The sequence below is a fragment of the Anser brachyrhynchus genome (genome assembly GCF_964034855.1).
Source record: "Anser brachyrhynchus genome assembly, chromosome: 3".
Classification (NCBI taxonomy): Eukaryota; Metazoa; Chordata; class Aves; order Anseriformes; family Anatidae; genus Anser; species Anser brachyrhynchus.
The window spans coordinates 121,025,975-121,043,870 of NC_137696.1; the positions used below are offsets into that span (position 1 = coordinate 121,025,975).

The 17,896-nt window shown below is 39.2% G+C and overlaps 2 protein-coding genes across 4 annotated transcripts in view; one reads left to right on the plus strand and one right to left on the minus strand.

Moving 5' to 3' along the window:
- The window catches only part of SUPT3H (SPT3 homolog, SAGA and STAGA complex component), a 280,720-nt gene that overhangs the window by 251,143 nt on the left and 11,681 nt on the right, over positions 1–17,896 (plus strand). The window lies entirely within an intron of this gene.
- Positions 7,504–17,896, minus strand: part of LOC308193140 (uncharacterized protein) — a 70,716-nt gene continuing 60,323 nt past the window's right edge. The window contains exon 4 of the mRNA XM_080587426.1: positions 7,504–16,361. Coding sequence (XP_080443552.1) covers positions 16,262–16,361 — 100 coding nt within the window. The 3' untranslated portion in view covers positions 7,504–16,261. The remainder of the gene's footprint in view (positions 16,362–17,896) is intronic.

Sequence of the window (17,896 nt, forward strand, 5' to 3'; positions counted from 1 at the left end):
TGACAAAAGTTAATTGAGATGAATGCACCTTAAGTAATCAGAAAAGATTTTCAGATATCTTACTTTTAATTCATGCACAAGGTGTGTTGCATTAGAAAGCTCTGTAGTGAATTTATGGTAGAATTGTTAGATGGAATACAAAATTTATAGTTGTTTGATTAAACCTAAAATATTAAGATTTCATTCTGTTTTATATTCAGACTATTGTTTTTAGATTATTGTTGCATATCTCAGTACTCATTAGTCACCATAAAAATGTTTTTTGATATCCTTATCCCTCTGATTTTCTTACTGGTTTTATAATCACATTTTATTATTTATGTAAATATATTTTCTTTCCATTCTCCATGAATGACTTATGCAAACACAGATTAAAATATGGAAGGTAAAAGAAGAGCTGGAACTTACTATATCAAAAATATTCTCATCTTTATTAAAAGAAGTAAAAGAAGTAATGCGATAATTTGTCTTTCACTTACAGATATGAGATCTGAGATCTCATTTATAACAGTACTTAGTAAAAATACTGTAAGATAGAAGTTGAGCATTCTTTATTTTTTAAATTCTTTACTATGAGGGCGGCAAGGCCCTGGTGCAGGCTGCCCCGAGGAGCTGTGGGTGCCCCATCCCTGGCAGTGCCCAAGGCCAGGCTGGTGGGGCTCGGGGCAGCCTGGGGTGGTGGGAGGTGTCCCTGCCATGGCAGGGGGCTCGAACTAGAGGATCCTTAAGGGTCCCTTCCAACCTAAACCATTCTGTGATTCTATGATTCTGTTGGGTTTTTCTATTTTATGTTAATAGTAAGCATTTGAAAACTACATAGCTGGAATATCTTACGTTTATAAATACAACATATTAATTTTTTAAAGCTTTTAAAATTATTTTAAAATTTACTTTGAAATTATTTAACAGCGGCAGATACACTATGCTGTTATTACATCCTATTCCTTTAAACAAGCTATGTGTCAATAACTACATAGAAAAAGAACTACACTTCAAATCTATGCTTAATAACATTCAGATTCAGTGTTAGAAATAAACAGATATTTGCTTTGTGAGGTGGATTAAAATGCAAAAGTTTTAGTTGGATTTGTCAAGAACAATGAGAGGTAGAATTAGACAGAGATGATGGAAGAGCAGTCCAAAGGCAGATGTAAGCGCTGTTGGTACATGTCATTAGCTCAAGCTAGCACAACATTTAGCTAAAGATAATACAGAAGATAAGTGGATGAAGGCTGAATTCCTGTTGGTCTCGGAGAAAAGGACCGAAGAAGTAGGTCTGTGAAAGGGAGATCCTAAAGGGGTGAGAAGTGGAAGGTGAGGAGAGGATAAAGTTATGGCTGCTGTAGGAGTTTTTCTGAGGATACACAACTGGCTATATCAAAAGAATAAACCAGAGCAAATAGGCTGTGAGTGCACCCATGAGTTTCATAGTAAAGGCACCCTTATGTCTCTTGGTGAAGGTGCCCGAGAGCTGCAGAGGTGGCAGCTGTGCAACTGCAAGGAATTTCTGATAGAATTGAACATGTAGGTTCGCTGCTAATGGGCTGTACTGACATGAACGAGGCTTACTAAATACACAGACATAACTGTTCTTATTTATATGCATAATATAAATTTCACGTTGTATAATAGCTGTAAGACAATCCAGAGCATTTCAGGGGGATTATTGCACATCTCGGGTAGTTTAAGTCATCCAACCTTTTGGCTTCATGCCTTAAAACACTACCAGAGACATGTTATAATCGTCCAGAAATGCACTGCCTGTTGCAAATTACAGTTTAAGCTGTGTTACACGTACACCCAAAGTATACCATTTAACTAGGTAATGTCATGTGTGTGTTTAAAAAAAAAAAAAATTAAATAAGTGTTCAGTATGCTTTCCACAAGCTGAAGTGAGAATTTCCCTGTCCATCCAGAATCCTCCAGAAAGTCCTTGCTAGCTGCGGTTTGTCATTTGCTTCTCTGTTTAATGATTTCGTTATCATAATCTTTGACCTTTCACTGTTTACCCTTCTCTTTGGCTGCTTCTCTCGTGATTCTGCCATATCTGACTGGCTTGTTTGGGCTCTGTGTGGGATCCCTGAAGAATCGCATATGTTTCTAGGCATTCAATTGTGGGATATAATTATAGCAATGAGGTGTTGAGGATGTCACAAACAGTGTTTGAGACCGAACAGAGAAAACTGAAGTAAGAATATATAGTAACTAAAACGTTAGCACAATCACTCCTTTATTTCTCAAAGTTACACTTCACAGGAAGAGGTTTTCTGGTAGTGGATCTATACCTGACCTAAGTGTTCATGTAAATGTCAGTGTTAAACTCACTCATAGCATTGTCATCATTTCGTTGTCTTCTTTTACATGAGGGACTAAACAGGAGATCCCTATTTACCTCACCATCTTTCTGCCTTTTTCTGCTGTTCCACCACCGTCTAAAGCCTGCTGTCCTGGGCTGTTCTCTCTCCCGAGCAGATTTCTCAGCCTAATGTTTTTATTGATCGTGTCTTTATCAGCCCTAGGATAGTTTGCTAAATAAACCAAAGCATTTCCAACAAGAAAGGGTTAAGATGAGGGCAGCCACGCACACCTTATGTTGTTTCCTTTTCCCAGCCTACTTGTTTTTGTCAGATAGAATCACAAGCAAAAAGCAAATTACAGTGTTTTCAGATATTAACTGTAATATTATGTCTTCTTCCTTGTGGGCAATTTAGCTAAAAATGGCAGACTGCCCATTCTAATGCACAAGGACACTGCTTTTCTGGGAGGCTGTGTCAGATAAAACAGTTGGTTTTGCTGAAAGTGAAGGCTTTTTTCTCCACCTTAGTGGAACAAGAGCTTATCAGCACATAAACACAGCCTGAATGGCAACACAGATACCTGTTTTGCCTCATATTCTGCTTCCTCAACAGAGCTTATTTCTCATGTAGATATTAAAATAATAGCTTTCAAGTTAGAAAGTATGCTCGCTTTTGCTGCAATTATTAAATACTCAATTAGGACACTTTTCCAGCTATCTGGGCTGAGGTTTTCAGAGGAGCCTAGGGAGTTGACTGCATGAAGCTATGTCTGTACCAGTAGATTAACTGTCTGTGCTCTCTGACAATGAGGCTAACAAGCACTGAGTGGCCCATGTCCGTATTATCTCATTTTCTTTTCCTCCAAAATGTCTCTAAACCACCTACCGTGAATGGTTTCTGGCCCCTGCGTACCCCTGAGCTGTGTCTTGGCATTGGGGCACGGTGTTTGGCCTGGGCCAAAAGCTTTCCTGGGGCTAGTCGGACAATTCAAGTGTAAAGGGGATTTCTAGGATCTGAGAATATTCCCTGCCACTGCTTTAGCTTAAGGTCAAGTCCTTAGCGTTGTGGGCTGCTCCGAAAGCTGAAATCTTAAACTCTGGCCTTCAGAGCAGCCAAACACTTGGTCTTCACAGATCAAGCCACATGCTGTTTGATCTGGGAAAAAGGTCCCTTCCATGCAGCATCCCTGTGCGGTCAATTGTGGTTTGAAACTAAATAACTCTTAAGCATTAATTAAAGTTCTGATGATGCTGTCGTGTTCAAGAACTGCACAGCTCCGTCATGTTAGATCCCCTTCACCAGCATGCAGTATCTGATGAATCATTTTATGGGATTCTTATTAATAATAGTAGATTAAGATATTAAGAAGATGATAGTCTCTGTTTTTAGGGCCCAGCCTTATATAAGGTTGCCCTGTCGTATTGCATGCTGCAGCTATCGCTAATGCTTACCTCAGGATTGTGTAAACTGCAGACATTGATGATGATGCTGTCAACAGGATGCTGTGTGCAAGGAGGATACAAACAAATCCTGCAAGACAAGAATTTCTTTTATCATCTTTAATGCCATTAGGGGGGAGGATTGATATCAAGCCTTGCTTTAAGATCCCCTGAGGAAACACTGTATAGCTGCAACTGCTGTTTTGGCATACCGCAGTGTGCTCAGTATGTTTGCTATATGTCTTTGATAGTCAGAGACCTGCTCCAAAGCTTCTGTTGGGTTTTGGTTCAGGCACTGGATAGCTGTTGTGTGGACTGGTAATGTTCTCACACAGTCCTCCTGTGTTCTGTATACGTCTAATGAAGTCATAACGCTTGGTGTGTGACATCAAAGTCTGGTGCCACGAGAATGGGCGTAATCTAGCAAACAATGATCGCATTGTGTGAGTAAGCAGGGAAAAGAGAAGGCAAGTTATAAAGCTGAACCTTTTTTTATTTACACAGCAATGTTTTAATAACCAGCAGATTTTTGGAAAAGGGCTAAAAAAATAGTTAAAAGATAAATGTACTTATGTTTCAATGTTGGGATTTTTTAACAAGTACAAAAGTTCATTTCTAGATATTAAAATAAAAAAAATTACTCTTGAATCGCAGGCAGGATCGTAAGAGAGCTGTTGACATGCCCAGTCGATGCTTGTGGAGATATTTTCCTTTTTTCCCCAATCTTTCTATGGTACTATTAATACTAACCTCCTTAGCTGCACACTCGGAGCAGCCTGGTGCGATAGCCTTACTACAAAGGGCTTCTGTGTATTTCAGGAGCCAGGATATAGCACTCTTCTGACAGAAAATGCCCTGTAATGAAGGTGAAGCTTAGACATTATTTATTCCAAATACAGAATCTTTCCATCTGCGAGTTTATAGAGGCCGAGAAATTGTTGAATTTGGAGATTTGCAAATACAAATTACAAGCTTGACTCTGAAAATATTCCCTTCTGGAACACAAGCCCTATTCCCTCTTGTGGGCATTATCCTCATGCAGTGCTAGATCGGTACAGAAGGCATTTTTAACGTGGATAGCTCCGCTAATAAAGACACGGCACCACCCTCTTCTGGAACGAAGCTACTAAAACATTTTGATCCCGCGCTTGGGTACCTCGAGAGAACAGACTGTCACTTGTGCTGAATTACGTGGAATATTTTTGTGTCTCTCACCAGGTACACTTTTTGGGCTGCAGCAGGTTAAAGTTAGAGCTGTGCAAACTTTTGAGAAGCCTTAATCCAAATTAAGCCTGGCACGCTTCCAGAAATGGCTGGAGCTGGCAAATTTAAATCATTTTCAAGTCAGAGCTGTTTTTTTCCTGGGTTTTATGTCATCACTTATGAGTTAAAACTGAGGAAAGACCTGGTTGTAACTGATTTAACCTCTTTTTGCCTCCTGCCTTGGTCTAGAGCCTTTTTTTTTCCGTATGTGTGCCGTGTTTGTTAAGAACTAACCACTGATGGGATTATACAATGTGTTGAGTCTGCGGAATTGCCTATCTAATAAAACATGGGATTTTAGAGCTCTTATTTTGAACATTAATAGAGCATCAGTTGCTAAAGTATCTAGAAGGAAGTGGTTCTTTAAACATTTTCAAATAAATAAATGATCTTTTTCCTTCGTGTTTTTATGCAATCCAGGTGTTAAATGACAATTTTAAAATTGAATGGCACATTAGGTGGTGTTATGCTTCTGGCTTAAGATTGGTAATAAATTAAAATTTTCTTCGCATTTATGTTTTCTGAATTACTCCTGTGGTAGGGGGATAATTTATATATACATAATGAGTTTACTGATAAAATCACTCTTAAGCCTCAAATCAGAAAACATCACACGAGTGCCTAACCTTATGCATGTGGATGGTTATTATGGACTGATCTAAGAGGCTGTGGAGAAGAGGGTCTTGATCGTATAATGGGCATCTGAGGAAGCAGTTTACTTCAGTAAAGAGCAGGTGCCTGGTTAGGACCTGACCTTTGCAAGAGCTGTCCAAACATTTACTCACTCTCACAACACCCTCATGAAGTAGAGGATAAATATTATCTCAGTTTTATGGAACAAGAAGGGGAACACTGAGAGAGTCGGGATTAAAACTCAGGAATCTGTGGCATGCAGTTGCTTGCTTAATCCATTAGGCCACAGTGTTTGGGCTGTCAATAATCCTGTGCTTTATAAACGGGACAAAACCTTTAAAATACCAATTAGTTTAAATAGGCAGGAGTTCAGTTCTCTTTGCTTAAAACAGAGATGAAGCCATTCCACATCACAACAGCCAAACTTGGTGAATTAATTCCACATTCATCTTAAAGTAAGGATTGCTCTTGAAGATAGCAGTATATCGAGCCCTTCTTCTGGAGGGAGGGAAGCTCAGAAAAAGGAGCGGTATTTCCCTTTGATATAGCTTCCCATCCTGCAAGTGTCCAGCATGCCATTTCTGGAGTTGAATCGTAATTCGGCAGTTACCGTGGTAGGCTTGCTAGCTAGAAGGGGTGATATCCCCATGGGCTCGCAGCAGTTCTGAAAAACTAGCAAAGACGGTATGATGTTAAGAAACATTAAATTTGATATGGAAAATGAGACCAAATAGTATTTTGCAAGTTTACGTTGCGGTGAAGTTTATTTGAGGTGGAAGAAAGGAATGATCCCTTTTGTTCCTAGCTAATGCTGTTATGGTCTGTGCTACATACACAGATATATGTGTATGCATGCTTATATATAACCCTCTTCAGCTTTATGATAATACATGCCAAAAATCTTTCCCATTTAAAACTAAATTTCATTTAAACATCTGTATAAATAGCAGTCTCCTATAGCTTTTCTGTGGACTCTGTTGACATGCCTAGCTGTTAAATGATCATTAAATTAACCTTAAATTACCAAAGCACATCATTAGGGGAGCAATACTGTACATGTAATTATCTTGGTGAAGGGTTCTTTCGTGTTTGCATACAATGAGTTTACGGTTGTTTTATGCGGAATAAAATTTGTAAAGCATTTGTACGATTTATAGCATGTCCTTGTGATGCTTTCTGTCACCCATTAGTTGAAACAAGGCTGGAAAGTTCTGTAGGAGTGACAAAGGCTACCGCCAGCATCTATTCCAAACTGCAGTGGAACTGAAATGATACAGGACAAGAGGGCAAATGTTGAGAACTGGAAAAATAGAAAAACAGAGCAGCATGAAATGTCAAACCACATTTTTAAGGCGCTTTTTACTATATTTCCATAAATGCATGAGGGAATTATGTTGCAAATACTTGAAACTGTTTATTTTCATTTTTGGCTTGATTTTCTAGCATTGAAAAAACCATGTCTAATGATCTTGAGCATTCTTAAAGAAAAAAAAAATTATATTTTACATAATGGTTTGCATGTGTGAGTTCCCTCTGGCAGGAGCACTATAATTAGCCTGTCGTCTCTCAGAGAAGAGACTATCTGTCTTAAAGATGCAACGGCGAGTCTTGGCTGCTAGAGCTAGGAGCAGAACATTGTGATTTTGTTAAAAGATAAACATTATCCCTTTTCACTTATTCATCTTTCTCCTCTTCCTGCTTCTTTGGCTCGAAGCTGGCCTGGAGAAGCAAGGACAGCTGAGTACAAACAGTTTTCTTCCTTCCTCATTCAGCAAACCATGGCGAAAGATCTTGGCTTCTTGACATCAATAACTTTGCTTCAACTCAACTTGGAACTGTTTGGGCAGCCTTTCAAAAATAAAAAGGTACAATAAAAGGGGACTGAACTTCCTGTTTTACTCATAAAGTAGCAGATTCAGCTAAGGCACACTTTCCTTTGGGATCATCCATATACTGCCCGGGAGAGTCAAGGATGTGGAATATTATTTCTTTGCACAACTTTATTGTAGCTATTAAAAGACAATCAGCTAGACTAGGGTGGTGGCAGACAGTGTTGTGTGTTTCAGTCTTTTGTGGTCTTGTTACTAAAGGAGAGTAATTTTGGTAGAAAGGCTTTGCTGCTTTTGGGTAGCCATGTGTGTCCTTGATCAGAGGAGGGGGAAGGAGAGAAGGAAAACTTAAAACCACCACAGAGTCAGAAAAATGTAACTGGTTTGAGCTGGCATAGCGTCGCTGGTGTGTGTTAACTCTTGGTATTATCGTGTCTGAGGTTTCGTTTCCAGCATCGACAGAGAAAGCTGTAATACAGGAGATGATCACATGTGGCATCTTTCCAGGCCCAGCTGGTTACATTAGCAAGGACTGTAAGAAGGTGAGGTGGTGAGGTTTCCAGTGGGGACAGGAGTATATTAGGTTTCGTTCTGAAGACTGCCATGTATGTGTGCCAGTCCATCAGAGAATGTGTTGATATGTTGGTGAAAACTAACTGCAGTGGCTAGGATGGTTCTCCATGGATAATGATATATCGACCAGGTTCCCTAAAGGTACCCGTTGGCAAATTCTTTTACTTGTGCCATATCCACTTATTCTTGAGCTTGCTTTGTGATCCTTCGGCTTGGTGCTGTCCTTCTGCCCCTCGTCTGCGTTGTGTAATTTGTCTGAACGGTATAATTTTCTTTTCTTATCCCTTACAACCTTTCCCTCTCCACCCCTCTGCTTTCTTGATACTTTCCTTTGCCAAACAGTCAGAGATTTTCTCAATTCTGAGTTCCTATGTAAGCTATAATTTTATTCTATTATGAGTGAGCACTGCTACTGCAGGTCTGGAACCGATTACTGTTTGCATATATCCAGCATCACCAGCCAAAGAGTCAAAGACCAAAGCGACTTCTCGGAACCTACAAAGATTTTAAAAATCACCTTGTTATTCTTTTCAGATTCCCCCTTTTGCTGGGAATTTGTTTTTCTTTCAGTGGTATCTGGAATTCAAAGACCAAGTATATCTTTTGAAAGGTTCTTGTAAATATTGGTTACCCTTCCCAACAGTCCCAAACTTAAAATCCCATTTTAAATTAGCACCTATTTCTAATCATGGACATCCCAAAAGGTTATTGATCAGATTATCATGAACTCTGTCTGTTCTTAAATGAATTGTATTTCAAAATTTGGGATTCACAGACCTTTGCTGGGAGGCTAAGAACAAAGTTTTTGTGTGTTCTGTGTTGGTACTTGGCCCTGATTGGAGCAAATGTTTTCTGCCATTTTTATTTGGTATAATTTGCTACTTTAGTTCTTCATACCAGAGAGGAGAAATCTCAAAAGTAAAAATTAAATCTATCCCTTTAAAAGCTGGAAGTAGTAGATGGAGAAAGAAGAGATTTATTTATTTATTTATTTCAATCAGAAGAAAACATTAAAGAGAAGTTTGTTCTCTTCTGAAATTCCATGCTGAAATTTCTGTTTTCTCCCGTTGTGAATAGGGATACTTCTGAAGAAATGGGATAATTAGGATTTGTGACATAGAAGAGGTTGTACTGGACAAGCTCTGGCAATGACTACTTGCAGGAAGGGTGCAAACCAGGGTGAACTGAGACTGAAATAGTTCTTACTTTTGCTGTGTCATCAATTCCCTACAGAGCTCTGTAATAAATCTTGGTTTGCCATGAAACTCCCTTGCATTGACCTTTATACTCTCAAGGAAGTTTCCTCAACAAAAGTTAAAAAAAAATGTTTTGAATTGACTGTTGGTCTAGCATCTTCTTGCTGCTCTTTGCTCATTTCTTGGTAGTTTTTGACTCACACAGAAACATTTATTTCTGAGAACGGCACTGCTAGTTTGGAAAAGTTGGGAGCCACAAAAAAAAAAAAAAAAAAAAAAAAAAGCTTTCTTTCTTAAGTGGTCTTGTTTGGAATTACATATCTCATTTCAAGTCTTCTGTAGCATAAAATGCCTATCTGACCTATATCTCTGGACTGGGTAATTGGATGCAAGTTCTGAAGATGAATTCCTATTCTTCCTCCCTTGGGCAGTGGGCATTGGACATCACTGACAAGAAGCAATGAATGATGACCACTGTCCTCATGGGCTCTAAAATTTTGTGGAATTCCTGAACCGTGAATGTCCTTCTGTAATTTATTAGGTCAGATTTGTTGTCTTTACTCCACATTGGTGTCTCTCCTGATCTTTTCCTGGCACTTCCCCTAGCTGCCATTTGTTTCCGAGTTGGTCTTCTCAGGATAGACCAGGTGAATTACTCAGCAGTATCTGTTATTTCCTAGACGTAAGGATATCACTGAAAAAAGGAACTCTTTAGTGGCCATGCTACCTTTTGATAACTGCCATTGTTCTTCAGATTATGGATTAATAGCCATCTGTTCTTTAACTAAATTCCTTCCTCCAATTACTGTTTTCCTGAAATTATTTGTTAAAACCTCCTTTTTCTTTCTCTCTCTCCTCTCTGCTGCTGCTGGCACAAGGCTCTTTAAAGTCGGAGGGAATTAGGCTGTGCCTGCTTTTGCAAGAAGTACAAACAGGAGCAGATGTGTCGAAAACAAATGCGTGGCGCTGACCTGAAATCCACACTAAGAGCATATCCGCAGGTTGTGCTTTCACTCTAGCACTAGGTCTAGCCTGGCCCCACTGACTGAATGCCTGTTAGCGGTTGGAGTGCAACTTTTGGTTTGGTTTTACCCTAAACGAGTCCAGTTAGTGTGCTCTGAATTCATGCCACGGTGCAAACCAATGTGCAGTAAGTGGGGCTGAATGGGAGATTTGTTTCAAAACCACACCCCTGATCCAAACTAACATGCTTTTGTAGATGCATCCTTTTGCACCTGACTCGGACATGGCACCAAATCCAGAAACGGGCTTACCTGGCTCAGCTGGTGCTTAAATATTTCTGTGCCTGTAGCCAAAATGTTTCTTAACATCCTGATTGGACATGTTCTTTTCACATTAATGCTGCTATTATCGTAGAGACAGTCATAATTGCTGTTCTTATAACTTGTGTTTATGTAGAAAAGTAATACCAGAGAAATTCAAGTTAGAAATAAGGCACAAGGAAATTAACAGTGGAACAAACTACCAAGTGAAGTTCTGCATTGTCTAGTTCGTGATGACTCCAAGTGAGGGTCAAATGAATTTCTGGAAAATACGCTTTTGTTAAACTGGTTACTGGCCCAAAATAGGGGCAACTGGCTGAAATTCTGTGGTCTGTGGTACACAGGAGGTCAGACAAGATGAGCTAATTTTTCCTTCTGGCTTCAAACTGTATGAATGCAAGCAATCACCCTGATTACAGGACACTTCTGGCCATTGAAAAGTGCAGGATCAAGCTGTCATTTACCAGTAAAGAACAGTACCATTCTGCCATCAAATTAATTTCTTAATTTTAGGATATCACATAACAGCATTGTTGTATCCAGGTTTGTGATGCAAAAAGAAGAGCTACGTGTAAGCAAGGGAAAACAAGGGGGGAAAAAAAAAAAGACCTATTGCATGATTTAGATTAGGGCAGCTATGTATTGGAAACTTAGCCTTTGGTATTGCTTATCACAATTCAAATTCAAAATCAGAGCTGAAATGGGACTTTGTTTTAGAATTTCAGTGCCAGGAAGGTTAACGGGTTATTGACAGCTTTAGGAATGAAATGTCAGGGAGGAAATTAGAGCAAACATGCATCGTGAGCCAGCACACAGCATGGCTGGTTTTAATAGACACGGCAGATCTTCTGTAGTAACGCCTCCATTAATAGTGCAGTTATCACTGGTTCCAGATGGTGCGATCATAAACACAGAGAGCTTTTTCAGGGCCCTATAATTTATCCTGATCTCTTCCTCCTCTGGATTCACCCAGAAGGAAGGCAAGTGGTACCACAGCCCACCCCAACTGTTTTCTTTTTTTTTTCTTTTATTTTTTTTTTTGCCAGGAAGTGGGGGGTGGGGGCAGGATTACATGTGGGGGCCCATGGAGCCCACCAACAGAGACTGCTCTCAGTCTTTCTTGACAGAAGGAACATCCTCTGCCTTTCCACTGTGTTCCCACTTCACTGCTCCACTTGTACTGGGCTGACCTGTTCCTACCTTCTGATACGGAAGGTAGGTTGCAGCTCCTTTGCACCCATTTTAGACTAGCAATCTGGCTCATTCCCTTTGTTTTCCTTTTTTAATTTTTTTTTTTAAATCAACATTTCACTAACCAAGTGCACATTTATCCTCAATGTTTCACTCAACTGCTGAAAAATCACCATTACAGATGAAAAGTTGAAAAAATGAGGAAATGAGAGATGTTTTTAATTTATTCTTAACAAAGAATATTCCTTGAAAAATTGATAAACTGCTCTAATCTTCACAGTAAGTATGGGTCTGAACATATTTGAGAAGTAGGAAAGTAAAATGTGGCTCCTAGAGAAGAAAACTCCATCAAAAATACATTTTTCTCTTACTATCCACCACTATAAAGATGCAGAACTGTGAAAATGCATGTTGCAAAATATACTGAAATGATATTATGTTCTTTCCAAAAATCTCAGATCTTAATGCTTCTAGGAAGTAGGAGATACAGATGGCCATTTTTAAAAATTTCCTCACTGTAAAAAAATTAAGAAATTTTACACATCTCGCTTTAGATCATTCTGTTAACCAAACAAGAAATGTGTGTGGGGAAAAAAAAAAAATAAAAAAAAGGTATCTACTTTTGGCTTTTAATCATGAAAAAAAGAACAATGTACATTACGAGTGTAATTTTTTTTTTTTTGTTTTGCCATGTCTGTCTTACACGTTTTGGAGGAAGGAGTGGGAAAAGAAAGAAAAATCCAACTTCTACTAAGCTATGTGGTTTTGAACTGTTTGGGTATTTCCAAAAGTCAACTCTGGTGCCTTAAACCTTGCTTTCATCAAGAAGCTGGTAATTCAAAATAGTTAACTAAATTTTGGTTATTGTAGCAGCAGGTCTTCATATCTTGCTTTCTGGTATTTGTAACTAAACACACATGATTTATAGAATATTTTATTTCAGTTATTTTGACTTTGCCTTTCACCTCTTTGACCTAGAAAATGTAGAGTGCTTTAATAACCAATGTCCTTGTTAGAAACTTATTATGTGGCTCTTTTTTGGAAAGGCAAGTTGAATATGTGGCATAGTGTGAGGAATTTTGATGTAATTTGTTTAGAGAGGCTGTTGGTTGGCCAACCTTTTCTGAACAGGCTACGTGGTAACTGAGAAATTGGAAGTCTCAGGGTTGGACTGGATAATGGACAATAGATGCTTTCACTTCTGTTGCCTATTTGAATCCAATCTGTCAAAAATTGAAAATTGTTCCCTTTTAATACTGGGCAAGTAGCCTGTGAGTAATTAGTTGGTTGACTCTGCCTGGTGCCTGATTAAAATTTGCCCACAAGACAAAAACACCACCCCAGTTGGCACCATGGCCAGTTGTTTCAAAAGCCAAAACTGAATCAGCAGCCGGCTTTGCTACGTTCTCTTCCAGATCAGGACCAAGATTGTGCAGTGTGGACAGGCTCATATTTTGTGGCCCTGAGTTTTGTTCTTTGTGAATGCAACACCTGTCATAAGTACTATATGAAACATAGCAAAAAAGATTTATTTCCTTGAGGATGGATGAATTCTACCCCCTACAGAGTGCCAGGATCAATGGTTCACCCCATCACCCCATCGACAGCACCCCTTCAGGAAGAAATTCCACCCAAAACACTCTACCCCACAATACATCTACATTTGCTATGAGCTATGTGAGACATAATCATACATTTTCAGTTGACTCATGCCCAGCTAAAGACAAAGGGAAGAGAAATATTGCTAAGTGACAACGATTTTTCAGGAAAAATAGAAGCTTGCTAGAAATGATGGCTTGCAAGTTCAGCTGGTGTCAGAATCAGGCTAAGCTAAAGGCCACCATTTCTGGGGCAAAAGCCCCAGGTTTTCACAAGGGGAACTTTTCCACGAATGTGAGGTATTTTTGATCAGTTTCTTCAATGGACTAGGCATAAACACGCTTCCCTTTGACATCAGGGTGTCATGTGCCTTTTTTTTTCCATCTCCCTCTTGCTTTCTTTTCCTTAAGCAAACTTAATCATCACAGCCAAAAAAAAGAAAACCCCATGCTTCATTTATATTTAATATCCAAGATTGAACTTAAGCTTGTGGGAAGGATGAAACTCCCTCAAGCTTTTGAGGGCTCTGTGCCTGGGATGTGAATAGCTGGCTTCTCCAAATTGGTGTTTATGATCCTCCTGCTCCTATACACAAACACTGAATTTCTCTTACATGCTCCATGCACCCTTTGGTACTGCCAAAATTCTTCCTCTGTCCTACAACTATCATAAGCAATAGCTCCCAATTTTCTATAGTTTCTACAAGGACCGCTAATAGAGTTGTAGAGCCAAAAGCTAGTCAGGAGAGAATGAAGTAAGTTTTGGATGAAATTTTGTCAAGACAGAGAGCCCTTCACTTCTTCGCAGAGAACATGATGTCAGTAAGTGACAAGGACCTTCAGAAATAAGGTTGGAAAGAAAAACAGTAATGAGAGGGATACAAAAGTGAGCAAGAGCAATGGCTTATGGAAAGATGGGAGAGTGGGCTGGGAAGGAAGGGACAGATAAGCTGAACTGAGGTGCAAAGACAGAGATAAATAGAAGGAAAGATTTAATTAAAGTGAAAGAGAAGAGAGCTGGTAATAAAGAATTTGAAAAAATGCTGTCAAGAGGAACAGAGAAAGTAGAGCAGGAATATATGAAAGAAGAAATGGAAAGATTTCAGGTTATTTAGATATATCTTGTAGATTTTAATAAATGAGTCACTAGTGGTGCATGTTTTAAAAAAAAAAGAATAAAAGGAAAATAAAAAATAAGTGGTTATCATTTAAGGTTTATTTCTGAGTCTTCTTAAAGTTTTAGCCACATAGCTCCCAGTGAAATGACTGGGACTGACATAAGATCGCTAGTTGGATTTCAAAATCTCAACATTAGGGTTTATCTTCTAGAAATGTTAGAGATTACATTATTATTATACAATAATATAAGATAATTATACAACTGTAGGGCAAAATCTAAAAACTAATTTATGTTACAAGTATTGGCTAGCATGAAGAGCCGTAATGGTCCAGTTGCACATTTCATATCGATTAACGTAGACTAGTTGACTAGTTCCATGTGTTGGATAAAGCCAAAAGTGTAGGGAAATAGGCAAAAAGAATTTTTTACTCACATTCCTTCTCTGTTTTGGTTCTTTTTGATTCTCAAGCTTATTACTTTTGAGAAGAGATAATTACATATTTTCGGAAAGGGTTGTTTGAGATGAGGAAATGCCTCCACTACAAATTGAACTTGCGGAAAGTCACACCTGCCTTCAAGACTTGAGTGTTAGATTAGCTCCCTTCCCATTTAGGTGTCCAAGAAAGCATTCAGATATATGAAAGGACAAAACATACTGAGTACACCTAATAAACTCTTTTGAACCAGACTGTAAGCATGGCAAAATGGTGCTTTGGAGCTCTAAGATATTTTGAAGACAATGTTCCCATTACAGGCAGGTAACATTTGGAAATACATCTCTGCTCTCTTAAAAGTTGAGCTGTGTTTCTGAGTCCATTTTCATTATAGCTGTTACGTAGGGATGGGAGCAACACAAAATATGGGGCAGCAGATCACTTCTTCACCCAACGGCTCTGTTATATGGATATACCTGTGATGCTGTGTATGTGACGATGTACCAATGTCTAATAGGTCTAGCCGCATTGAGGTGCCTAATATTCCCCTACTCTTAAAACCATCATCTTGTGAGAAAGAGAATTTTCCATCCCACCCAAAAGGATTTGAGGGAGCTGTTGAATGTACCAGCTGATGCAATGTAATAATCTTCAGTGATCTCTGCTAATTTATTTTTTCCACTTCTTCACCTGAGCATCAGAAGCCTAGTATGGCTTCTCTTGACCCCTTACTAAAATATTTGTGCAGCATGCTGGTAAAATGGGAAGCTGAAGAGTCAAAGTCTTTACCATAAACAGGCTACAACGGTGCATATTCCTGCCCTGTACAATGAAAATCAGCTTGTTCGTTCACAGTACGTGCTGATGGAGGCTTCTGTGGAATATCATTTACAGCCGTGTTGTCTTTGTAGATGCCTTCTACGATGTGAGAACACTGATGAGTGGAGGGGGAGGGGGTCAACCTTCCGCTTCCCAGATGGAAAACATCTGTAGCTGGCAATACATCTCCCTTGAAAGAAATGTGTTGCTGTTTCATGGTTTCTTCAAAGTGTTACAGATACAAAAGGTATCAACTTGAATTTTTACCAGTGCTGACTGTATCAGCTTGAGTTTTTAGCAGTGCTGACTGCCCCAGCCCCTAGAGCCGTTTACTGTAATACCAAAGTAGTCTTTTAAACAAGACAGGCAATAATGCTTTACACTGTCTCACACAAAAAGAATGTAACATCAACGGGAAAAGTATAGAGTAGTCAAAATGCTCCAAAAATAAAACAAAAGAAACAATATTATGTCCTTTTATTGTGGCCCCTTAACTCCAGTCCTCTGAGAGCAGTGTTGATTGACGTTGGTGATGCAACCTAAAAATTAATGTCAATTACCCAAAACAACATGCACATAAGTGATGTTAAGGGTCTGATTTCAGTCCACAAAAGCCAGGAAATTCAGAGCTACTGGAGGGCTGAGGACCTGGGTTTGACATTCCCGTCTTACCAACAGCCACTCTGCTGGGGGAGGAAGGAGAAACAAAGAAAAAGGGAGTTACACCATTACAGTAAATTATGTGGCCGAGACAACACACTTTCTCTTTGCTGAAGTCTGGATCCACTGGATGCTATCACCTTTTAAGACCAGGAATGCAATATGTTCTAGTTTTGGTGCTCAATAATTCCCCTACCACCTTTCTGCTTTTTTTTTTTTTTTAATATAAACTTGTATTACTTTAGTAACAATAGCTTTTAATGAGACCTAACTAACTCTTCATTTACAGTAATTGTTTATTGTTTTTGTATATCCAGCAATGAGAAGCGGGGGTGTTGCTGTCAGCATGATTAGTGCATGTTATGTATTTGATGCAATAATTCCGCATCCGAACAGGATCGACCTTGTGCTCTTTGATAAATGAACATGCAGTAATTGAGCTGTTCTGGTGTCAGCATGCACACAAATCAAAATGTTCTTGCATCAAAGAGTACTTATGAAAAAACGTTCATACAGAATTTAAATATTCTTCAATGTTATTAGAAAAATATGGGCTGTGATATCATGAAAAGCCCTTGATGGAGATACAAGCCGATAATCCATCTCCTTATTCCTAAGTCTATATTTAATGATTGAACGGTGGCAATCAGCCAGAAGAATCTTATGGCCTGACCACTTTGTTTCCAGGCGAGTATCAGTTTTGTAGATGTGCATATAAATGTATGTCTCTTGCAAAATAGGGTACAAAAGAAAAAGGCAAGAGAGACAGTGCTACTGAAGAAGAGAGATGTTGATGTGATGGGTCAGATGGATGAGATATTCTTAATGGCATTGGTCTGTACTAGTAGTTCAAAAGAAGTCTCATTTAAGTAAAGATTGCCATAGCAAGTAACATATATGAAAGGGTCTGTGGAGAGGGAGAGTAGTATGAATGTGGAGAAACACCCTAGTTATTTTTCTTGCAGAGCAAATATTACTGCTGTCTCCATAGACCAGTCAATCAGAAATGAATGAAAGAGAATTTTAGTCAATTCTAGGAAGGACATTTTAGAATTCTGAGCAACTGCCTGGTGTCTCCAGGATGGGCCTTTTTGCCAAGATCTTAGGCAGGTACAGAGCAGACAGACAGAAGGACATTTGGAAAGTTTATAGGTAACTTGAGGCACTCTTTAGAAAGACTCAAAGTCCATCTTCTGTCAAGGAGCTTTTCTAATATATGAAGATGTATATAGTGTAATTTTAAGCATATAATTTTAAAAAAAGTCCTGGTTGTCCTTGGGACCCCAAGTTTCTTGGTACATCCTTGCAGCTTGTATCTTGCCACCTCTTTGAAGGTACAACATGGACTCTTCTACGCTGGCTGCCCTGCGCAGCAACCTGCGGGGCTTTGAGCCATCTTGGCATGCTGGCCAACATTCTGTTCATGGTCTGTAGAGCTCCGTGGAAGTACATGAAGGAGTCTGTCTGTCCTGCAGGCAGCCACTGTTAGGAACTGCCTGGGGGAGACCCAGGACCGTTCACCTCCGTGGTGAGGGTTGGGAGCAGCAGGACCAGTCACTGC